Below are 21,870 nucleotides of genomic sequence, written 5' to 3' on the forward strand. Positions count from 1 at the left end.
GTCGTAAAATTAAATTTTAAAAATCAAGATCCAATAACCTTAATCTCTATTTATATCCCCCCTAGTGCAACTAATTCCAATTTTATTTTCGACATCGAAAACCTGATGCAAACAGGACCTAATCGAATAATTTGCGGAGACTTTAACGCTCACCACGTTAGCTGGGATTGTAAGCGTAACTGCACAAAAGGTAATTCCCTAAAATCATTCGCCCTTCAGGCCGGATTAGACATTATAGCACCGTCCACCCCCACTAGATTTGGGCCTCAGTCAGCCAATACAATAGACCTCACCTTAATTAAAGACTTCCTGTACCCATATGAAATTCACTCCTTACCTGAACTTAGCTCTGACCATAATCCCATCTTATTAAATTTTTTCTTTAAATATTCCCTGCCCAATAATCTTAATAAATTTAAAACAAACTGGAATAATTTTAAATTAACCCTCAGTCAATCAGAAACCCCAAACATTGATGAATTTACAAACCCAGTAAACTTGACCATTTTGTAAACATCTTCGAATCGCAAATTATTAATGCAAAAAATCTAGCCTCCACCCCCATTATAAATAGTCAAAATTTTATTGACCCTAAAATTAGAGACCTAATCAGGGACAGGAACTTTGCCAGGAAAAATTTTCAAAAAACCAGAGACCCAGTCTTCAAGAGACTAATGAACCAAATTAATAAGGAAATTGAAAAACTTAACAATAAAATCCAAAGAAATGAATTTATACACAAATTAATTAGTGTTAACACAGAAGACGGATCAATCTGGAAACTTGTCAAAGCTTTTAAAAGTAAAAAACAAAAAATTCCGGCCCTTAAAGGCCCTGCTAGTATTGCAATAACTGATAAAGAAAAAGCAAACTGCCTGGCGGCTAGCCTTGAGAAACAATTTCAACTTAATGAATTGAGCAATTTCACCACAGAACATAATGTAAATAATACCGTCAAAGGCTTTCTCGACTCATTGCCACAAAAATTTATTGATATTCCCCCTCCCTCAACTGATGAATTAAAGGATCATATTAAAAAACTTAATATCAAAAAAGCCCCTGGCCTTGACAGTATTAACAACAAAATGTTAAAAACACTTCCGGACAATTACCTAAAATTTTTAATTAATATAATTCATAGCATTCTCAAATTAATATATTTTCCCATGTCATGGAAAACAGCTGCAGTTATCCACATATTAAAACCAGGAAAAGACCCAACTGATCCCTGCAGTTATAGACCCATATCCCTACTCTCTTCTGTCAGCAAAATTGCTGAACAGATAATTCTCAATAGATTAAATAATTACCTAGAAGAACATAATATTCTAACACCTGAACAATTTGGATTTCGCCGTAACCTATCTACAACCCACCAATTAATTAGAGCAGTAGAATTCATTGAGGAAGGTTTTGAAAATAAACAAAAAACTGCAGCGGTTTTCCTTGACATTCAGAAAGCCTTTGACAGAGTTTGGCAAGATGGTCTTATATACAAGCTAATTAATTACAACATACCCCCACACCTTATCAAAATTATAATTTCTTACCTCAGTTACAGATCCTTTAAAATCAAGATAAACAATGAATTTTCGGAAGTAAAACCTATTCTTGCAGGTGTACCTCAAGGATCTAAACTAGGACCAATTTTATTTTCCTTGTTTATTAATGATATCCCCAAGCAATTTAACACTATGTTGTGCATGTACGCTGATGACACTGCAATACTAGCTAGAAACAAAAATCAAAATTTCATTACCATAGCTTTAAACCGACATATTAAATCTCTTGAGGACTGGTTCGTCGAATGGAAAATTGAAATAAATGCTAGTAAAACTGAAGCTATAGTTTTTAATAAAAATAACTGTAAAAAGAATTTCTCCCCAGTTAAAATTAAAAATCAAACTGTCCCGTGGTCTAAGGAATGCAAATATTTAGGTGTTATTCTAGATAGTAAATCAACTTGGAAACCCCACTTTATTTACACAGCTAAAAAGTTTCGAGACCTAACTCGTAAATTTTATCCCTTAATTTCTCGAAACTCCAAAATGAGTAGACAAAATAAAATGCTTATTTACTCTGCCTACTTGCGTCCAGTATTAACTTATGCCTGCCCTGTGTGGGGATATGCTGCCAAGACTAATCTTAGACTTATTGAACGCCAGCAAAATAACTTAATTAGAAATTTCTGCAATATGAAATACTACATGCCCAATACAAATATGTACTTATGCCTAGACTATCCCCCTCTTAAAAAATTCATTAAAAATCTAGCCACTAACTTCTTTAAAAACATGGATAAGAATGAAAATGAAGCAATAGCTAAAATCCCTAAATATAAACCATCTACAAACTCTAGAAGACCCCGTAATATACTACTTTAATTTATCTCAGCCCCTTAGTTTTTCTTCCTAACTTTTATTTTTTCAAACTCAAATTAAACAGTATCTCAATAGCCAATTCTAGCTCACAAGCAGTAAAAACTTACTAAGCCCAACGGCAGCGTACCCCCCCCCCCCACCCTAATATCAGACAATCACAATGAGTCCTGACACTCGTCATCTCCAAATTTCGTCGAAGACGGCCACGGCAAAGTATAGACAGCAAAGCACTGTGAAGTCTCTCCTTACCGGGGATAAGCCCCTGCCGGGGCTAGGCGCCCCGTCAACCCAACCATCAAGCTACGAAGTTGTTGTTGTGTGGATCGTCCGAGTCGTCGTGTGTATCGTCACAAGTGGTGTGAGAGGAGTCGGAGTCGCCGACACGTAGAGAAACTGGAGGATTAGACAGCAAGAAAGCTGCTGAACTACAGCAATTAAATGTGCTGCATCATTACGATTTATTGGCGGTATTTATTGTAGTAGAAGAAAAAATTTTGTAACAATATAAACATTTATCTAAAAGTGGTTACAATCAGCACCGGTCTTCTTTGTTTCGAGTGCTTTTTTTTTTTTTGAGATTTAAGAATATTTTTATGACGTGAATCAAAATTATTAAATCAAATGTCAAAATTTGCAATATTTTTTATTTGGGCAAATCAGTCTTTTTCCTTTCTAATAAAAAATTTTGTTCTTTCTTTTTTATAACTTATTTATTCTAATAAAATTATTCAATAAAATTCTTTTACCTTAACTGCGAAATATATATATATCAATACCTATATATCCTATATTATACATTGGGAAAATATATAAAATTTTAAAATACAGTGGATATTTCAAACTTTATTTGAATATATAATGTTTGCTACAGAATGCTAAATTCTGTTCTTATCATGTGCATTATTTAGTACTACCATGATTTTAGCCTCTTCCAAATTTTATCCATTCTCCATTTGTTCCAGATATTGCAAAAGTTACTGGAAAAATTCAACGACTATAGTCTGAGGGACGAGGACAACTGACACCGGACTCCGGTCTCCAACTTCTCTCTTCACCCGCTTTACCCCTGGTACAGTTTCTCGTGGAAAAAGAAAAGGAAAAACAGCTCTAATGTTTCCCGCGCTTCTCATTTTAGAACTAAAGGACAGACAATCTCTCTTCCCAGCATTCAGATAAACAGCGTAAAACAAGCACCTGTACAACCCACATTTTCTGATTGGATGGTTCAAAAATAAATAATAAATGATTACTTTTTGAAGTTTGCTTTGTTGTTGCAATTATATCTTTGTATTTTTATCATTCCTATTATAACTAAATCCATGGTATTTTGGCACTGTCGAATATAGAGAACATTTCCCTAACGAAGTATTTCTGCACTTTCGTGAGCACATACCTTATGCTCCTATTTGCAAAAAATAGAAAATCCTAAGCAAAAAAAAATCAGGATACAGTTTTCTTAAGTAGTCATTCATTTACTCCCATCGAGCCACTTATTTTTACACAATTTCCGATCAGCAATTCCATGTCACGGTTACGAATATTTCTTAAAGACAATTAAAAGTATTTTCTTCATAAATTACTAATTTCACAAGAAATCGCTGGGTTTTAGTGTGATCGTTAAAATAAATTTGCTCGGCTTTTTTACCGATCGTTGATGGGCTACTGATTGCTCACACGCCACATGAACGTCTACTTTTCTTGATTGCCAAGCAAATAAGACAATGATTGCCAAGCAAACAAGAATATTTTTTTTTTCATAACAATCCAGACAACGGGAATGTGTTGTCATCTGGAGTTAGGAAGGAGAACTAATCCCGATAGGCACAGTCTACCGAATATTGCCTGCTAATTTTTCACAAATACCTGCTTACAATATGCCGAATATTTCCAGCTCCAAAACAAACCATAATCAGCCAAAAGTTTCAGATTCATTTATAAAATAGTACCACCTAAATTTGGTATTGGATGCTATGATTCCATCAATTAAACTTAATAAAGAATATATAAATCCATATTCCGATGAAATATTTCAAAATTGAAAAGAAACCGAATTTACTTAATGCTGCGTATTTGTAAAAAAAATTTCATGTAAATAAATAGCTAACAAAATTTGCACTAAAAGTTGTTATCAATTGAAAAGTATAATTTGAACATCTTCTTCCAGCAAGCACCAAAATTTGCATTATGTATAGTAACCAATTAGTTTTTTTTTCATTCCCCACACTGATTAGCTTACCCAAAGGATGTAAGTAAATGAAGTAAAAATATATAAATACTGGATGTCCTCCAAAAGTGGAACAAACGTTTATTTCATTAAATATTACTTTTAGAGATACACTTCCAGTTACAAAGCTCCATTAAATAATGCGCACGATTGTATAAAAACACTTTGACTTCTGTGAAAGTTAAAGAAGGGAAATTAAAAAATAAAATTTTTTAAACGTCTTGCATAAAGCAAGATTGTCTATTGGGGAAATGTTTCTTTTAAATTCATGTATATACACACAAAGTTTCACATTTTATCTGCAAAATTTGCAGAGATATGTTTATTTTTAAATTTAGAAAGACTAATCAAATGTTTAAATAAAAATATCATTTCAAAAATGCAAATTTATTCAATACAGAAAGACTGCCACATGCAAATATTTGTCTAATTGTATAGCAACCAATCATCCTGACTTCAAAGAAATTTGCTAATTCCATATAATGTTGCTCATTTTGATTGGTCGATGGTCGCAATGTTCACTTTATAAAAAAAGTTGAATAGAAATTTGAGAAATTGAGCATTCGGTGAAGCACGGGAATGTTCAGAAAAGAAATAAAATTATATGCTCGAATCTCTGTGCTTTCTATTAGAATGAAATATTTCAATAACAAGAAATTTTTGAATATGCTGAAATTTTATGCTGCATGTCATCGTAGTGCCGTTGCAAAAGAGTACACACCTCGGTTTCAGAATCCTTGGCTTCCTTCTAGGACCATTTTACAGAATGGCTTAGCGATTACAAATGAAATTATCCTTACTTTCCAGTAGAGAAACGGGATAATGAGTAGAAATTGGTATCTTCGCTTTTTTAAAAAAAAAAAATTCCCTCTTGTTAATATTATGTAGTCAGTCCAGAGCTCAACATTCCAAAACGATAATAAAGAGAATATTTCAACGTAATAGCTGACATTCATACAATATTCGTGGAGTCCATGGACTAATACAACCGTTACATGGACAATTACACAAGTAACATAGCCTCGGCTTTAGACAAAATCTTTTTTCTTTTTGATGAATTCTGTTTGAACAGAATAATGATGCTTTATTCGAGGTAAAAACACTGATCTTCGTTTCTGTCCCTTTTGAAACAGAAAAGAAAAATTCATTTTACTTACAAGAGGCTCATCATCCGTGGCAATATTCTATAATTATGTGATGTGGCATTTTTAGAAAATCTTTCATGGTTCCATTGTATATGACAATATGCTGGATGGTGACAGATATACTCAGATAGTTTTAGTTAGCACTATGGCTGAATTAAGAGATGGGTTGGCTTTGGCTGTATACCCTCAGTAAATCTTTACAGACGAATTCGAGAAACCTGTTTTGAGATCACAAGTGATGCGCTCGATATACGTAAATATTGTTAAAAGAATGAAACTCTGTAAAGATGTCGAATATGCTCCTTTTGAACATGTTTTTAACCTTTATTGAGTTGATTATGAATTATAGAAACATTTTTTTTTATTTTAAGGAAATAAATGAGTAATTAATATCTAAATCTGATCAATATACATTATTAAAATACTATTTTTTCAAAATATGAATAAAATTCTAAAATTTTAATTGGGAAAATAAACTTGTAAGTGAGAACTTTTAAAATTCACAATCAAAAATTGTCAATACAATCTGCGCGGGGTTATAAATCTGTTGGATTTAAATTCAGCTTAAATTATCGGAGAGCCCGTTTTCGTGAAAGAACTATTTCCTTCGTGTAAGCGTGACTGTTAAATACCAGTGCCTATGATGTAAAGCTATGAACTGTGTGAAAGTCTTATGAGAAATAAAGCTTTCTTTCTTGCTTGGAACATGCATGGAGCTGTTGGTTAAAGAGTCGTCGATTATTGAATCCAAACCCTGATTGGTTGCTGATTGTGGTAAGGATGTGGGGAAGAACCTCTGTTTTATTTGAAGATGATGGAGTGGAATGCATTAAGTTGTTACTAGATGGGGATACTATCAGTTACATGAGATTTTAGGATATTAATTAGGCAATAGATGGAGTGAGTGGTGTTTTCTGATTTTGTGTAGGAACTAAAGGGTTATTAGGTAAATAAAAAAAAGGAATTAAGTGCAATATCTCCAGGTCTTTTAATACTAGGATTAGGGTCACATTTAGGGATCTTATTATCTATGTTACTAGAGAAAACAATTGCAAGATTTTTTGATAAATTAATTAGTAGAAAGATAATCGAGTGTGGAAAAAACGGGTTTTGGAAAAATAAGCTAGTTTATTTTGCACTTTGAAGGGATTATTTCGTATATCGGGCTAGAAGAACCATGCAATATTCTATTTTCTGTATTTTACGACGAAGCTTACCACAAAATTCTTCATAACAAAGAGCTGAAGAAAGAAAACTCCTGCTGGTTTCGTTATGGTTTTTTACTGAATACAGTGATTCAGTGTTTATTTACAATTCTGTGTTTATTTTCGTAAAAGAGAGAAAAAAGAAAGAAACTCCCGCAATGATCGCGTATTGTTAAAATTCCTACTTCCTTGTATAATACCTCACAAAAGATAGCTATTAATAGAGTCGGGAAAGGAGTCGGATTCAACAAGAAAAGTGTTTTGGGGGCTGACAGTCAGTCATTTAGAGCTCTTTCGGCTAGAACGGGAGGATTCCTTGGCCCACTTGGCTCGTTTGGCTCCGAAACGCTCGAAAACGCCCACTCCATCCTCCCACTTCGCCCTTCAGACGAAAACCGAGCAAACGATCTCGAACGACTTTTTGCTCGACAGGTGACACTTTCCTGCATTTTGGAATTCCTTCGAAGATGAGAGGACGCGAAATTATCGTTTGGAGGACCCCGAGGAGGTCATGGGTTACCATGGAATCGAAGGCCCTGCCCGTTCTGGTGCAGGTAGACTTCGAAGTATTCGGAGACTTGCAAGGTAATTTGATATTCCTGTTTTTAAAAATTCTATCGCCTTTTATGAATGGTTGCAATCTGGCAATGCAAACAAATCTTTATTGTTACACAAAAAGTAATAACATATTAGAATGTACGTTAGCTAATTCGAAGTTTTTATAACCTAAGCAAAAATTCGTTTTGCCCAAAAATTTCAAATATCACAAATTTTTATTTTAAAGGGAATAAACTCAAGAACTGACAATTTTATGTTTAGAATGATAATAAATATTTACTAATATTAATAAAAATTAATGTTAAATATTCATTAATATAATTAAAAATGCATAGCAGAAAATGAACTATTTTAATGAATAAAAAACTATTAGGAAACAGGAAACTATTTTAATGAATAAAATTGATAACATAATGATTTTTCAAAAATTATGGGTTTTAAAAATAATAATTTTAACAAATAAATTATTGTAATTAAGGGATATTATACAACGAAAACTTCATTTGTACAATTTAACATCAAAATTAGAAATGCAAATTACTTCTTCGAAGATTTTTTCTTAGAATTAGAATTTTTATTACATTTTTAATAGATTACTTTTCGACGAAATATGGAATAGACTTTGTGAATACAAGATATTAAAATTTAAAAAATAATTTAGAAATAAATAAAATATATAAGTTTTTGCTTTGACTTCGAATTAAAAAAATAAAATCTAGTTACAAATAATATTTTAACATTCTGTTAATAGAAAATTCAAAAGACATAAGGATATACGAATCAGCTAAATTCTATTATCTATAAGAATAGTTTTAAAAAATGAAACAATTTTTCCCAAAGAATAAGAAAATTTAACATGAATTTATTATTGTCTTGGTATCATATTCTGAAGAAAAATATTTTAATTTTTTTTCTATATTTTCCTAAATATTAAAATAACAGCATCAAAATCTCTCCCAAAGAGCATACAATATACCAACAATCCTAAAGCAAAAGGTATTTTGGAGTTTTGGACTAAAAAGGATTGACGTTGTTAATGCTAAATACTGAAAAAAAACCCGTTCGATTAGTATACAAAAACTTCACATTTTCGGCCACTTTATATTTACTCTTATCAATCAGTATTAACATCTACCACACTATATAGCATTACTTATATCATATTTCAGCTATATAAACAGCGTGTATATTTTTTTAGCAATAATATCGTTTGCAACTGTAAGATCACTTGAGATTTTATTTATTGTCTTTTGAGGGAGAAGGAAAGAAATAAATAAAATTTCAAGGTCCATCATAAAACATCTCGTGTAGCTACGAAATAGAACATTGTTAACGATTAAGAATTCACCCCCTCACGCCACTTTTACACACACACACACACACACATCTGACTCAGAATGCGAATAAACTGAATTACCAATAATTGCCAAATCATTGTGTATAATAATATGAACACTGTGGAACAAGGGAAGTATGTCCAGTCGTTGGCGAAAGGCCCGTTGTCCAAACAACATTACCGTAATTGTACCCTCCAGAGAAGCGAGAACCTATTTATTATTTCTGATTTATCAGTCCTTTATTTGAGGGGCCCTCCAAACAAGCAAGAGGCGGAACATTAATGAAATTAAACTATAAAGGATACTACCTCGTTATTTCCCCATCTAATTCTGATAAGGAGATAACAGATTTCAATTTCAGAAGACGCATTCCCTTCTTTTGTCAACTAATCGTCTCCAAAATAATTCTGGAAAATGCTACAACGTACAACTAAACATTACTGAAATAATAAGTCATATTACCAAGAATATAACTGAATTCCAAAGGCCAACAGAATAACTTAAGTAACAACTAGTAAAAAATATACATCTCTTTGATATCTTATCAATTCATTTCATTTATTGATGTTAAGTATTGGGAAAAAGAAATGAAGAAATACTTATTATAGAACACGGGTAATTGAATTCTTTAAATTCTCTTTCGTTGATTCTTCGAATATTTTGTTACCGATCACTTAAATAACACATTTACAAAAGCTTAAAATATCGTCTAAAGAAGAAATTTGAAACATCAAAAATCTTCAAACTCACGGGTTTGAATTTTTTGACAATTATAATATTTTTTTTCTTTGTATATTTGGCATGCAAGAAAATAAAAAGATTTTTTTAGACAATAGAATGTTTAATATGTATTAGTAATCACAGAATTATTTTATAATTTCAAATAAATAATTTAGAAAAAAGAAGAAATGAAGTCACAATTTAAAATCTACTCTCTATTAACCGAGATTTCGATTATCCAAGTTCATGAAGATATCTATCAGCTGAAATGTTCCAGGTTTTATTTTATTTTTTTAAGTGGAATAAGTCTACTATAATAAAGCCTACTGTAATAATATTTTAGAATCACCGATAAATGCAATGTTTTGGGGATCTTTAATAACCTAAAATAATACTGCATAGTTTTATTTTTAAACATCAATTTTTTACACGATCCTGTTAACTCTTAATAGTCTAATATTTTTTAAAGAGCATTTATTGTATATATATAATTTTATTTATTTCGTGTACCTCGGAAACGGCTCTAACGATTTGAATCATTTATATTTAGATAAGGTTTTGTTTTTCAAGTTTGATAATATAGCCGTCTTTGCTGGGGAAAAAAAACGCGATTTTACACACACATTTTTTTAATAACTATTAGGGCCTTTTTCTGTCTGCCATTATGCTGATAATTTCATATAAAACCATCTCAGATCCGATGAAACTGAGTGCAAGTTCAAAAATATAAATAATGATAGATAAATTGTAAAATGAATGCTGTAATATGACAGATTGCTTCGAATAACATGTTAAACTAAGTGCATTCATGATTTTTTTTTATTTAAATGACCAGTTCATATGTAGGTAAGATTGGAAAATATTCATATGTATTCGTACGTGATTCGTATCTAAACATTTTCTCCGAAGAAATACACGATTTAATAAAATAAAAAAAAACTGCCGAGTAAAGTTCGGTTTTCCAGATTTCAATCATTATTCAAATCTTAAATAAATTTACATCTTAAGACATTCTGTCTAATCAAAAACTCCTACTTGGTGCTTAAATGCATTGTACTTCCATTTAATATTCAAATTCAAAAGAATGATAATAAAAAGAATCGTATTTTGAATTGTTCGAAAAAAAGAATACAAAAATTATTGTCATTTCAAAGGTAAATTTTCAATTTTAAACATCCTAACGCATTGCAGACAATATTGTGAAGAAACATAAGTCTGCGGTGCACGTGTGCTGCTATTTTTGTAAAAACGAAAAACCGTTTATTTGAACCGCTGAAACTGCATTCGGTTTTTAAGAAAAGTCTGTTTGCTATTTTAAGAAAATGAGTACAAACTCAAAATTTTTTTTAATAAGAAGTTCTAAATAAGATGCCAGCTAGATAAACCAGGAAATCTCACTTTCTTTCAGGCTGACAGTACAGTAAGGATCAAAATGACGGATTTTCTTCTTTCGAAATTTTTGTTTTCCTGATTTATTATACCATAATATAAATGTTTTTATGTCCCTCTAAAAATAATTTTAAAATGAACTGATCATTATATATTTAAAAATAAAAACTGATTAATTAATGAACCTAAAATCGGAAATAATCACAAGTGAAATTATTTGCATTTTTTTGGAATATTTAACTGATTTACCATAAAGACACAGCGACATCTTGGCAAGTACACATATAGTTTGCGTCTCTCGCCCAATCTGTAACATACAGGGTGGTTATAATTAAACTTCCCTATAAACAGCATCCTACAACGCAAACGGGTGACCGAATTGCAATGAAATTTTGTGTATAGACTATACACGAGATAATCTCGCGGAATTTCGGAAAAAAAATTTTTTAGTTCCAAAATGTCCACCAAAGGGCGTCTTTTCTTGAAAAAATTTAATTTTAACACAATAAACGACCAAAACGAAATACAGAAACAATATTAACATTTATTGACTAGTTTCTGATCACCTTGTCATCGAACCACATTAAGTAAAGGTAAGGAAAAAATAACAGTACGCTGTTCGAGAAAAAAAATTTCAGTGTGCAGAAACAAGAACAGATTAGGACGAAATTGCACAAGAGAAGTTGTTAATCGTGTCTAGGATGATGTGGGGTAAGAGATGTCTCCATGTGACCATCCTCATTCACCTGCAAAATTTCAAGTCGATGGACAGTGTGTTCAACAGCAGATCGTAGCTGATCAGTTGTGGTGCTTCGCACATGAAGCGCTATGGAGTTCTTTAAGCCATTCAACGTCGCAACAAGATACCGTCATCATTACAGCCGGAAACATCGACATAAAACATAACAAGGATTGCAAACGTTTCTTATCTTAACCTGTTTTGCATGCTTCTTCGTAAGCATGCAAATCTCAACATTTTTTCTTAGAACTGACAGCTTTTCCCTGTTTTACATTTCATTACTTATAATTCTTGCTCTGGATTGTTAATATTGTTTCTGTATTCTGTTTTGGTCATTTATTGTGTTAAATTTAATGTGTGTGTTTTTTCGGAAAAAGCGCCTTCTAGGTGGACATTTTGGGACTTTTTTTTCTTGAAATTCCGTGAGCGCATCTCCTGAATAGTCTATATACCAAATTTCGTTGCAATCCGTTCACCCGTTTGAGTTGTAGGATGTTGTTTACTTTTAGTATTAACCGTTTTAGTAACCGTTTAAATTTACTTTTAGTTACAGCAATGATAAAGTGCTCGCTAAAATATTCTCAATAACAACGAAACACACCTCTTCTACAAATCTATTAACACGTTAAAAATAAATAAATAAATAAAAAAGAACGAAAGTGTGATCCGTAATTATCTCAAGTTAAAAGAATATCTACAACTCTACTGTTACTTTTTTGGAAACCGTCCAGGTACTACGCGAAAAGTATTTATAAAGTGGGTTTTCTGGGATTTGCTTTTGTCAAACTCAAGCAGTCTCTCTGAAAATAAGTAACCACACGACGTTCTTTTTACACAACTAATGCAGACGGGGGAAATGAATGATGTCAATTCCTGCTCATATCTAATTCAGACTACGAGTACGAATGACTGACTTTCCAACGATGTGCCTTTATCCTCATCGCCAACTACATTAAGAATTAGATTTTCATGGCCATCCGTCAAAAAATTCACATAATCAGCCCTTATAATTGCTCAAGTTTGTAGTACCTATTAAAAAAAGTGGGAATGTTCTTACCTCGTTTGGTTTGCATACAAGTGTCAAAATTCGTTGTATTGAGAAGGAAAAGAAATATGAATTTCGATCTCTCTTTAGATCTAAAATTTGATTTCTATCTATAACTTTAGTGTCGGGATCGTATAACAAATCTAGTTCATCATGCTTCTTATGTTATGTTTGCAAACACATATAAAGGCGGAAAAGAAATGGGCACGCAATCAGTTGATGGATATAGAAGGAAATTTAACTAATCTGCAATTTTAATGTAACAATTATGTACTAAAATTGTTCTATCTAGCTTATTACATTTTCGAATTATCACTGTAACGACATCATTAAAAGCACATTCTGTAAGTATCTATTAATTATGGTTACGATCATGAAGTTGTACTCGATACATAATATTTATGCATATTAATTATTTCTTACTCTAATTTTTCCTACCCTTTTTTTAATGTTCTGTATGCGAAGTATTCAAAAAGTATTGCAATCACCATAAAAACTCAAATTCGGGATTTCGATGAATTGCCACGTCTCATACCTCTTTCGCTCCAAAAACACGATTTTTTTAAATATGTCTGTTTGTGAACACGATAACATAAAATCACATTGAGCAAGGTAGACGAAATTTGGTAAGTGATTTATTTTTCTCCAAATTTGCAACAATAATTATGAAATATTGATCTTTGGCGTCTGACATTTTTGCTGAGTTTATCGAGTGATCCTTGGCGACCGTTTTGACAGTAAATACCTGGTATTCGATTAATTTACCAGCAATTAGTAATTCAGATTAATTACTTAAGCATCGAATTTATATTTTGGACGCCTTCTTGTTACAGATTTAAACCAAAACTTGACATAGAGAGACAATTTTAGCGATAAAATCACACACCAAATTTCATTTATTTCGGTCATTGCGTTTCGGGATCAGTGTTTTTACATGTATGCAAAAGTCCTAAGGTGACAAACAATCAATCCTTTGTCAGACTTGGTTCAATATTCGCTACAGATTACATTTTAGATGCTAAACGTGTGTATTAATTTTTTTTTTCTTTTTTCTCACTCACTCTTTACCTTTTGCAGTTATCGAATACACATGTACAGCTTGACACAACAGACTTCCTTTGAATGGAGTTCGCAGAAAAATTTATTGAAATTACATGCTTGGTGTAAATCTGTATACCAGATTTCATCTATAAGTTCGAAGCATGTTGGAATTCACAGACAAACGGTTATAATTCCAAAAATATGTTTTTAGGATTTGGAGAGTCTATAAGGTGAGAATTCATCAAATTCGCGAGTTCGAATTTTTTGACGATTACAGTACCTTCCCTTTGTATACTTCGAATATGAGATAGGAAAAACACAAATAGTTAGAAATATAAAATTATCATTAAAATTGTAGAATTATACCGCACATTTGTTCCCTACAGTCAAAGAGTTGGTCGTCTGCGTATTATCACATAGAAAAAGAAACCACATAAGTATAACCATATAGAAAATTGAATTTTTTACCCATTATCAAAGTATTAAACAAATTATTGGAGAAAAAAGTTGCCCAGATCCATATTCAGTTGTGTGTTATTATTTTTTCATTGCACTATGAAGTACAATACGCATTACACTAAATTACTATACTAGAAAGGCGAAAGAAGAATATTTCCGCTGATTCGACCTCGTATTTTTAACATTTTCCAACAATAATTACCGAAATTATAATTTTATTAATAAAATTACACCGTTCTGACACCATTTTCTGATTTGAAATTTTATTTTTATTGTGTTCCTGTATTCACTAATTTCCAAAATTTTGTTGAATATATATTCTAACTATACCCATTAACAAATGTATTGTATCACTTGCTGAAGATAAAATGAGCATTCAAATAAATGCAATACCTTGGGCAATAAAACCTTACATGATAAATAACAAATGCGTTGGTTAATTTCATTTTTGTATTACTTTCTGTGGAATTATGCTAAAATTAGTATCATAGTACCAAATAGCTAACTACCAAACTTTGTAAATGTAAAAAGACACGTCATGTGGCTCTAACATCACGTGAATTTATTCAATTAAAAGTGCAAGTAATATTTTCTTTTATCACGAATGGCAACACGCAAGTTAAAATATTCTTTTTTAATATGATTCTTTTTCCTGTAGTTTCAAAACATACTCGTTAAATCTATAAATAAAATGAGAAAGTAAAAATGAACAATTTTGGAATATTAACTTCAAATTTAAAAATAAAGTTTACATTAAAAACCATTTCTTGTTTACTTACTATTTCAATTATCTTGCAAAAATTTTTGTATCTACGAAATTTGACAAAGATGTCTTCACGTGTTAAGAGAACAAAAATCAGAACTTCGTTTCTGGCGGGAAGTCAGCATTTTCTTCCCTCTTTCACTTTTTTCACACTTGGACCACTGTCAATTCTGCCTTTCTGCCAAATCAATGAATCATTTGACGAGAATTTTAAATACACGCATTAAAATAAAACAAGATCTTTCATTGAACTGTATCCTTCGCCTTGTCTTTGACATTGTAAAATGTGATTCTTTCAGTGTTCTTTTTCAGTTCTCATTCGTAAACAAATTGAAACCATACTGTTTTCGGAACTAGAACTTCTTCAAGAAAACAATAGACGATTTTGCACTTCAGAATTGTCAAATAATTATGATTTTCCCGCAATATTAGCAAACGATAATCGTCGAACACAATTCTGTAAGCAAACTGTAATTCAACTGCAACTGCAAAGCAATTCTGTGCATAATTTGTTCATTTCATTTAGATATATTTATATATAAATTTACGCTGTTGCTTACTGTTCAAGCAAATTTTCAAAAGGTTGTTGACATTCAATGGAAGTGTTATCTAAGCACTTAATACAAAGAGGAGCTAAAGCCACTCAAGAAACTGTAGTTAAATATATCTTTCACCGAAGGTGCCTATTTTTATGACCTATGGAAAATTTTATGCAAGTGCCTTACCTTTTTTTTTTTTTTTTTTATCTGGATCGTTGATTATATAAATTATTTTTGGTTAGTAAAAAAATTAAAATAATATAAAAATCTTTTTTTAAAAAAATATAAAAAATTTAAAATCTTTAATTCTAAATACATATTTAAATTTATATATTTCAATAAATAAAAGTGAAATATTTAAGTAGTTTATATGCTACAGAAATTCAAACAGCTACATAATATGTATATTCTTCAAATTTTATTCACCAATACCATGAGATATAAGGGAGGTATTAGTGAAGGTTTTGTAACAAATATTTAAGTTCAATTCGTTAATTAAAAGCTCTATTCCTGAATGTAATAAAGATTATTTTGTCTTTAGTGTTGCCACTTTTATTGAATTAAAATAATGCCGATACTTGAAGACATTTTATTTATTATATTTGGAGTTTCCATTGGCAATATTTAATTAAATTTCTTGTCATTCATTAAAAATTATTAATAACTTATTTAGAAGTTGGCTTTCGCTAGATTTAAAGAATCTTTTACAGTTTTATATACTTTTTTGCGAAACTAAATTGTTTCTCTTTTACCTTAGACATAAAGTTGCAAAAGATTAGACATAAAGTTTCCTTAGACATAAAGTTTTTGAGAAACTAAATTGTTTCTCTTTTACCTTAGACATAAAGTTGCAAAAGATAAGAGATCCCTTCCGTTAATATTTGATATAAAATGTTTTTATAGTAAAAATATTACATATATGTTTAAAGAGAAACTTGAAATATTCTTAGGGCAAAGGTTCCCAACCTTGATTGGATCACCTCCTATAGTGGTTTTATTCAAAATATTGCCGATGTATTTTTAAATGCTGTTCTAAAATGAAAGGTTTATTCTTTTTATCTGTACTAAATTTTATGTCAGATATAATATTTAAACCTACAAAAAAAACTTTGATTACAAAACAAATTTTGAAAATTTTCGTCGTCGAAAATGTCCTGATTCCCTTAAGATATTTGAACCCTTGGATTCCATTAAACCCTCTTAACTTCATCAAGAATTATCACGAAACTTAAAAGCAATAAACCCTTTTTAGATTCATTTTATATCTTTCACATGAAAGAAGAAAACTTAAATTCGAAAATGTCCTCCTTCTCTCCTGTTTAAGAGACTTTAAATCGATGAGGTATAAATTCACACAGTTACAATATTTACCATTGGTGAGAGCACTCAGAATATGTTTAAATGTAACCATTCTTCTATTGATTAAAGGGAAATGACTCTGTATATGTCAACTGCAAATCTTTCTGTAAAATTTCAGTTCCCATTCCAACGATAGATTCACTGTACCATAATATTATGCACATTCTGTTGTCTCATTTTTGTTATTGACTTTTATTTCTTTCTTTATAGGTGTGAATTTCGTTCAGGTATGCAATATTTGAATTATTATCTTCATTAAAAGATACGGGTAAGCATTGAACATGTTTCAACAGCTAAATTATTTTCTGAACTTCATAGTAAAAGCATGCATCTAAGACATTAGTGTCACTGAAAATATTAATCATCAGATCAAATGGATCGCAACTTTTCAAATCGCAGTTATATCTCCAGTAACAAGAATTTTGACAGTTAACGACATTTTTTTTTTTTTTTTTTTTTGCCAATTGTCGTCGTATTAAATTTTTAAAAGTTAAATAAACACACTTCTATGTTAAATTTGCCGCACCATCAAGACGAGCAAGATCTTTTGCTACATCCATCTTTAGGTTAATGTTAGCATGCTCTTTCGGCGTTACTTTCTTGATGAAAATCGAAAAAGATACGATATACTATTATATTCAAAAGGATTCGGGACATTAAAGTTGTTGCTTTGTTTTTGTTTTTTTAATTTTCCTAATTTAATATATTTTACCATTTTTTGTAGAAGAAACGAAGAGTATAATGTAATGATCAATAAGATAATTTCATTCAAATATGACGCATGCGCTTAGCTCGTAGTTGCAGGTTTTTGATACATTGTAAGTATTCTTAATTAAAGTTAAACACAAAGTAATTAAATAAAAGCTTTAATGAAGGAGCTCGAAAAACATACTCAACAGAACAGTTTACGGTCTCCTTTTCAGAGAGGAAAGCAAATCAAAAATAGCATAAGAAGAGACAATCAACTGAATGTTGTTGTATTACTGGCTGAAAAAAATATAGCGTTTCAGTGAGCGACCGATTTATTTGCATATTCAAGAAGACATTGAAAACTTCCCTTTGTATGATAAACCCAATCGTAATATTTTCTTCTCCGAAGCATCCCGGTTCACAATTTCTTTTTTGTATCAAGTTGCCTATCAAAACATCACATTCCAGTTCTTTCACAACTCGCTTACTTCCTATTCCTTCTTATTCCTACCTTCATGAGAAAATTCGATACATTTGAATTAAAATTCTTAAAACTCTCGCTAGAAAGCAGCCACTATCCAAAAAATAAATACCTACCAAGTTTATTAACTCTAGATCCATCGCTCTCTCCTCTAAAAGTCTTGAACAATTTTTCTAAGCGCATGCTGCTTCACATAATTTACCGACTGCATATACTACTTACAAATATTATGACATAAAAAGTGGATATTAATAGAATAAACAAGAGTTTCTTCCAGAAAATTGCAATCATTCTTACATCTTTCAGCACGCCAAGGCACTGGCTGACCGAATAGGAGTGAGAGGTTGGATCAAGCTGACTTTCTACGGGACGGCCATTGGTCAGATTCAGGGTGAAAAGGACAAAGTTGATGAGATGTAAGTAAAATTAAACAACACGTAAAAACCAGTCTTATATGGGGCAAATGTATAATTTTTTTTTCGTATTTATTATCAGCATTTAAAGCTAGCTTTGCAAAGGTCTTCATTGGAGAACATAAATAGGCATCTTAAAACATGCAAGTTGCAAGAAGATTATCGCCAGAATTGCAAACAAAAGAGGATATATCTTCATATAGCAACAAGGAAATGGAACCTTATATCTTTATTCATTTGAATTATTTCTGGGTCTCTTGGAAAGTACTTGGCATTGTTATCTAGAAGATAAACTTAGCAATAGACCTAAGAAATACTGCAATAGAAGATATCCAGCAACATATTGTTACGGGAAATCCGTCCAGTACGCATTCGGTGATAACTCTAACAAGCTCGATAACAGATAATAACGATTTATTCCACAAGAAAGCACGAAAAACAAATACAAGCCACGATAAAACCGTATACAAAAATCAGCATTTGTAAAAACCAATAACACAAAAACAGCAAATCGTTATTAATCAACCGCAACAACACAAAGCGCTAAGAGAGAAATCGTAAAAGATCAACACCCCAAAAAGAGTGTTCGATCAACTATTACTGTCGTAAGTGCACCACCTCCTTTTTTTCTCCCGTGACAGGGCTCACGGGAAAAAAAAAGGAAGGAATGCTCAAAAAAATGGTAAAAGACGGCAAATTTCGAAGCATAATAACCCCCCCCCCAGATTTCCGCATATTCGAGAAACTTCAATTTTATCGACAAAAGGTTGCCAAGTTTGTCATTACGACCGGATGTCACTGACTTGACATCAATGTAACATCCTTTAGAGCTTATGCAAAACTTTTTTCCTTATTATAAGAAAAACTGCGTAGAAAAGCAATATTACAGAATTCAAAAGGAATTAGCATCGGTTATTGCCATGTATAGTATAGTTACTTAGAAAGGCAACAACGAAGTAAGAATTTAAAAATTCCAATTTTTTTAAAATTTTTGCCAGCAAGTTGAAAAAGCTAATGATTCTTTTTAGAAAACAAAATATTTTTATTTACTTTAGTAACGTGAATTCAACGAACTTAATCAAAAATCGATTAGCAACTTATATTGAAAAGCAAAAAACACTGAAACAAGCATGCGTATTGAAACAGCGCTTATGCAAACAATCAGCGTAACGCGATACAGTCAGCAACGCCTATATAAGATAACAGGTGCTTAATCGTTTCCTGATAATACAATAGCAAGTTATTTAACTTAAGTAACTTTGAAAATGACATTCTATTCGGCACAAGAGAGATGGGATATAACCTCTCCCGGGTAGCGAGGAAGTTCAAATTTTTATTGTACGACCAATTCGAAAGTATATCTGAATAGCAGGTATTCGATAAAACATGAAATCTCCAACATCGATGTGACTGGAAAAGGGCATTGAACGAATGGAACCATCGACGACTGTCGCGAATCCTTAAAGGAGATAGAAGAGCAATCCTTCCTCAAATTACCACGGATTTCAAGGCTGAGACATTAAGAAATTTCAGCATGCATACTTTTAACGAGCTATCATTATTTTCTGAGCCAGAGGCCTACTCGTGTTCTGTTGCTTCTCTCTTGGACCTGCAAATGATGGAAACTGCCTGGTCTTACAAGTCCTGTCTCCAATTGTATTGGATGAACAAACGTGTATGGGAGCGGAGAAATTTTTATGAACTCTACATGTCAACAGGAGATAATTCAATTTGGTGAAATCTGTCATGCTATGGGACTTCTAATATATCTAGAGATGACTCTGACAGGAACGATTTAATCACCTACATTCATTCGTATGCATTATGATGGATCTGTAGAATTCCAACTGAACAATGCGACACTCCACCAAGTAGATCCAGGAACACTCTTCTTACTTTAAACATTTTTATTGACCACCTAAATCCGCAAACACTAACGCTATTGAACACATCTGAGTTGCTTGCAATGTTCTATTCAGAAGAGATTTCCACCACCTTGCCTTCCTATGAATTTGCGAACTGTCCTGCAGGGATTTATAGTGTGAAATGTCACCAGAATACCATCAGACGAGTTCATGCCATGTTGTCTTCTGGAACTTCTACACGCTTTTAGATGCTCTACACGATATTGGGCAGATGTATCAGTTTTTTCCCATTCTTGAATATAATTCACTGTAGCGGTCCTACTCCAACGTATCTACGCAAACCAACGAATCAAGAGTTCTCGATAATAGGGAAGTTGGTATCTTCAGCTGACTAAACAGACTTTGGAACTTCTGCGGCGGAAGTCTAACTTAGTTCCTGTGATGTACAGGGATATTTTGTCTGTCTCGAGAAAGAAGCTACATTTGTGCTCTACTTGCGGGAAAAAAAAGAAAAGAAAACACCTGTAACAGCAAACTGGCACCAAGAAGCAATTCATTGCTAATGTGCACAAATGTAGAGTACACTTAGCCATGAATTGCTCCTCGGTGTGAACACTTCACATAACACTTGTGAAGAGCATAGCCAGAAAATAGAACCCATAACTTTTATCTTTTGATTTATGACTTTTCAGTTATACTAAAATGGGTTGTATTCACTAAGAAAAAATTCACAAAAAACAAGGATAATTATGCGGCTGTGATGTGTCTTATTAATATTACTTGAATTTCAGGGGGAGGAGATTCTGTTTTTAATTTTATTATGCTACAATTAACTATGATAGGAAACATCTGAGAGCAATCTGTGTCAAATCTTTGGCGTCTAAAACTATGATTATAATTGCAAATATGATATTTTTAAAATTAATTAAACAAAATTAATTTTAGAAATATCACACAAGTTGCGATTGTAACCATAATATTAGATGCAAACGATTTGATATATCTTAAATCTGGCAATACCTAAGTAAATAAGGATTCATTCTTTCTTTCTAGTATCCCCCACCCCCTTCCTTTCAGTCATATGTTATATCCAAAACAAAATCATTGTTATACATTACTGTGTAATAGTTTGCTCATTTCATACAAATAATATGTTTAAAAATATTTTACTGAAGAAATGCTTACTTTATAATTTTTATTTTCCATTTCTAACAGGGCTCTTTGGCTACGACACACAGGCTGTCCACGATCCAGGATTCATTATGTTGATTTCCAGAACTGGCGTGTCACAGATGGATTTGAGTACAGGAAATTCAGTGCAAGAATATAAAATACTTTATCTATTTAACTCATGTTATATAACATCACAAATTTCACTCTGTCATAAAAGAAAATTATTGTGATGTCATGGACAACCAGACACTGTGCTTTTTTTCATTCATCATAAACAAATCAATTTCCAATGACGAGTTTTGTAAAAGTTATTAAGAATGAGATTAAACAGTTATTCAAATGTA

At 31.8% G+C, this 21,870-nt stretch overlaps 2 protein-coding genes across 3 annotated transcripts in view; both read left to right on the forward strand.

The window, feature by feature from the left end:
* The window catches only part of LOC129972700 (uncharacterized), a 98,445-nt gene extending 94,806 nt beyond the window's left edge, over positions 1–3,639 (forward strand). For both annotated transcript variants that reach the window (XM_056086929.1, XM_056086928.1), the window contains exon 5: positions 3,344–3,639. In XM_056086929.1, coding sequence (XP_055942904.1) covers positions 3,344–3,403 — 60 coding nt within the window. In that variant the 3' untranslated portion in view covers positions 3,404–3,639. The remainder of the gene's footprint in view (positions 1–3,343) is intronic.
* A 3,614-nt stretch (positions 3,640–7,253) lies between these two features.
* LOC129971644 (acylphosphatase-2-like) lies at positions 7,254–21,870 on the forward strand. Its single transcript, XM_056085595.1, has 4 exons — positions 7,254–7,540; positions 17,115–17,131; positions 18,382–18,491; positions 21,569–21,870. The coding sequence occupies exons 1-4, from the start codon at positions 7,423–7,425 to the stop codon at positions 21,681–21,683; spliced, it is 360 nt and encodes a 119-aa protein (XP_055941570.1). The 5' UTR covers positions 7,254–7,422; the 3' UTR covers positions 21,684–21,870.

Source organism: Argiope bruennichi, chromosome 6 (genome assembly GCF_947563725.1).
Source record: "Argiope bruennichi chromosome 6, qqArgBrue1.1, whole genome shotgun sequence".
NCBI classification, from domain to species: domain Eukaryota; kingdom Metazoa; phylum Arthropoda; class Arachnida; order Araneae; family Araneidae; genus Argiope; species Argiope bruennichi.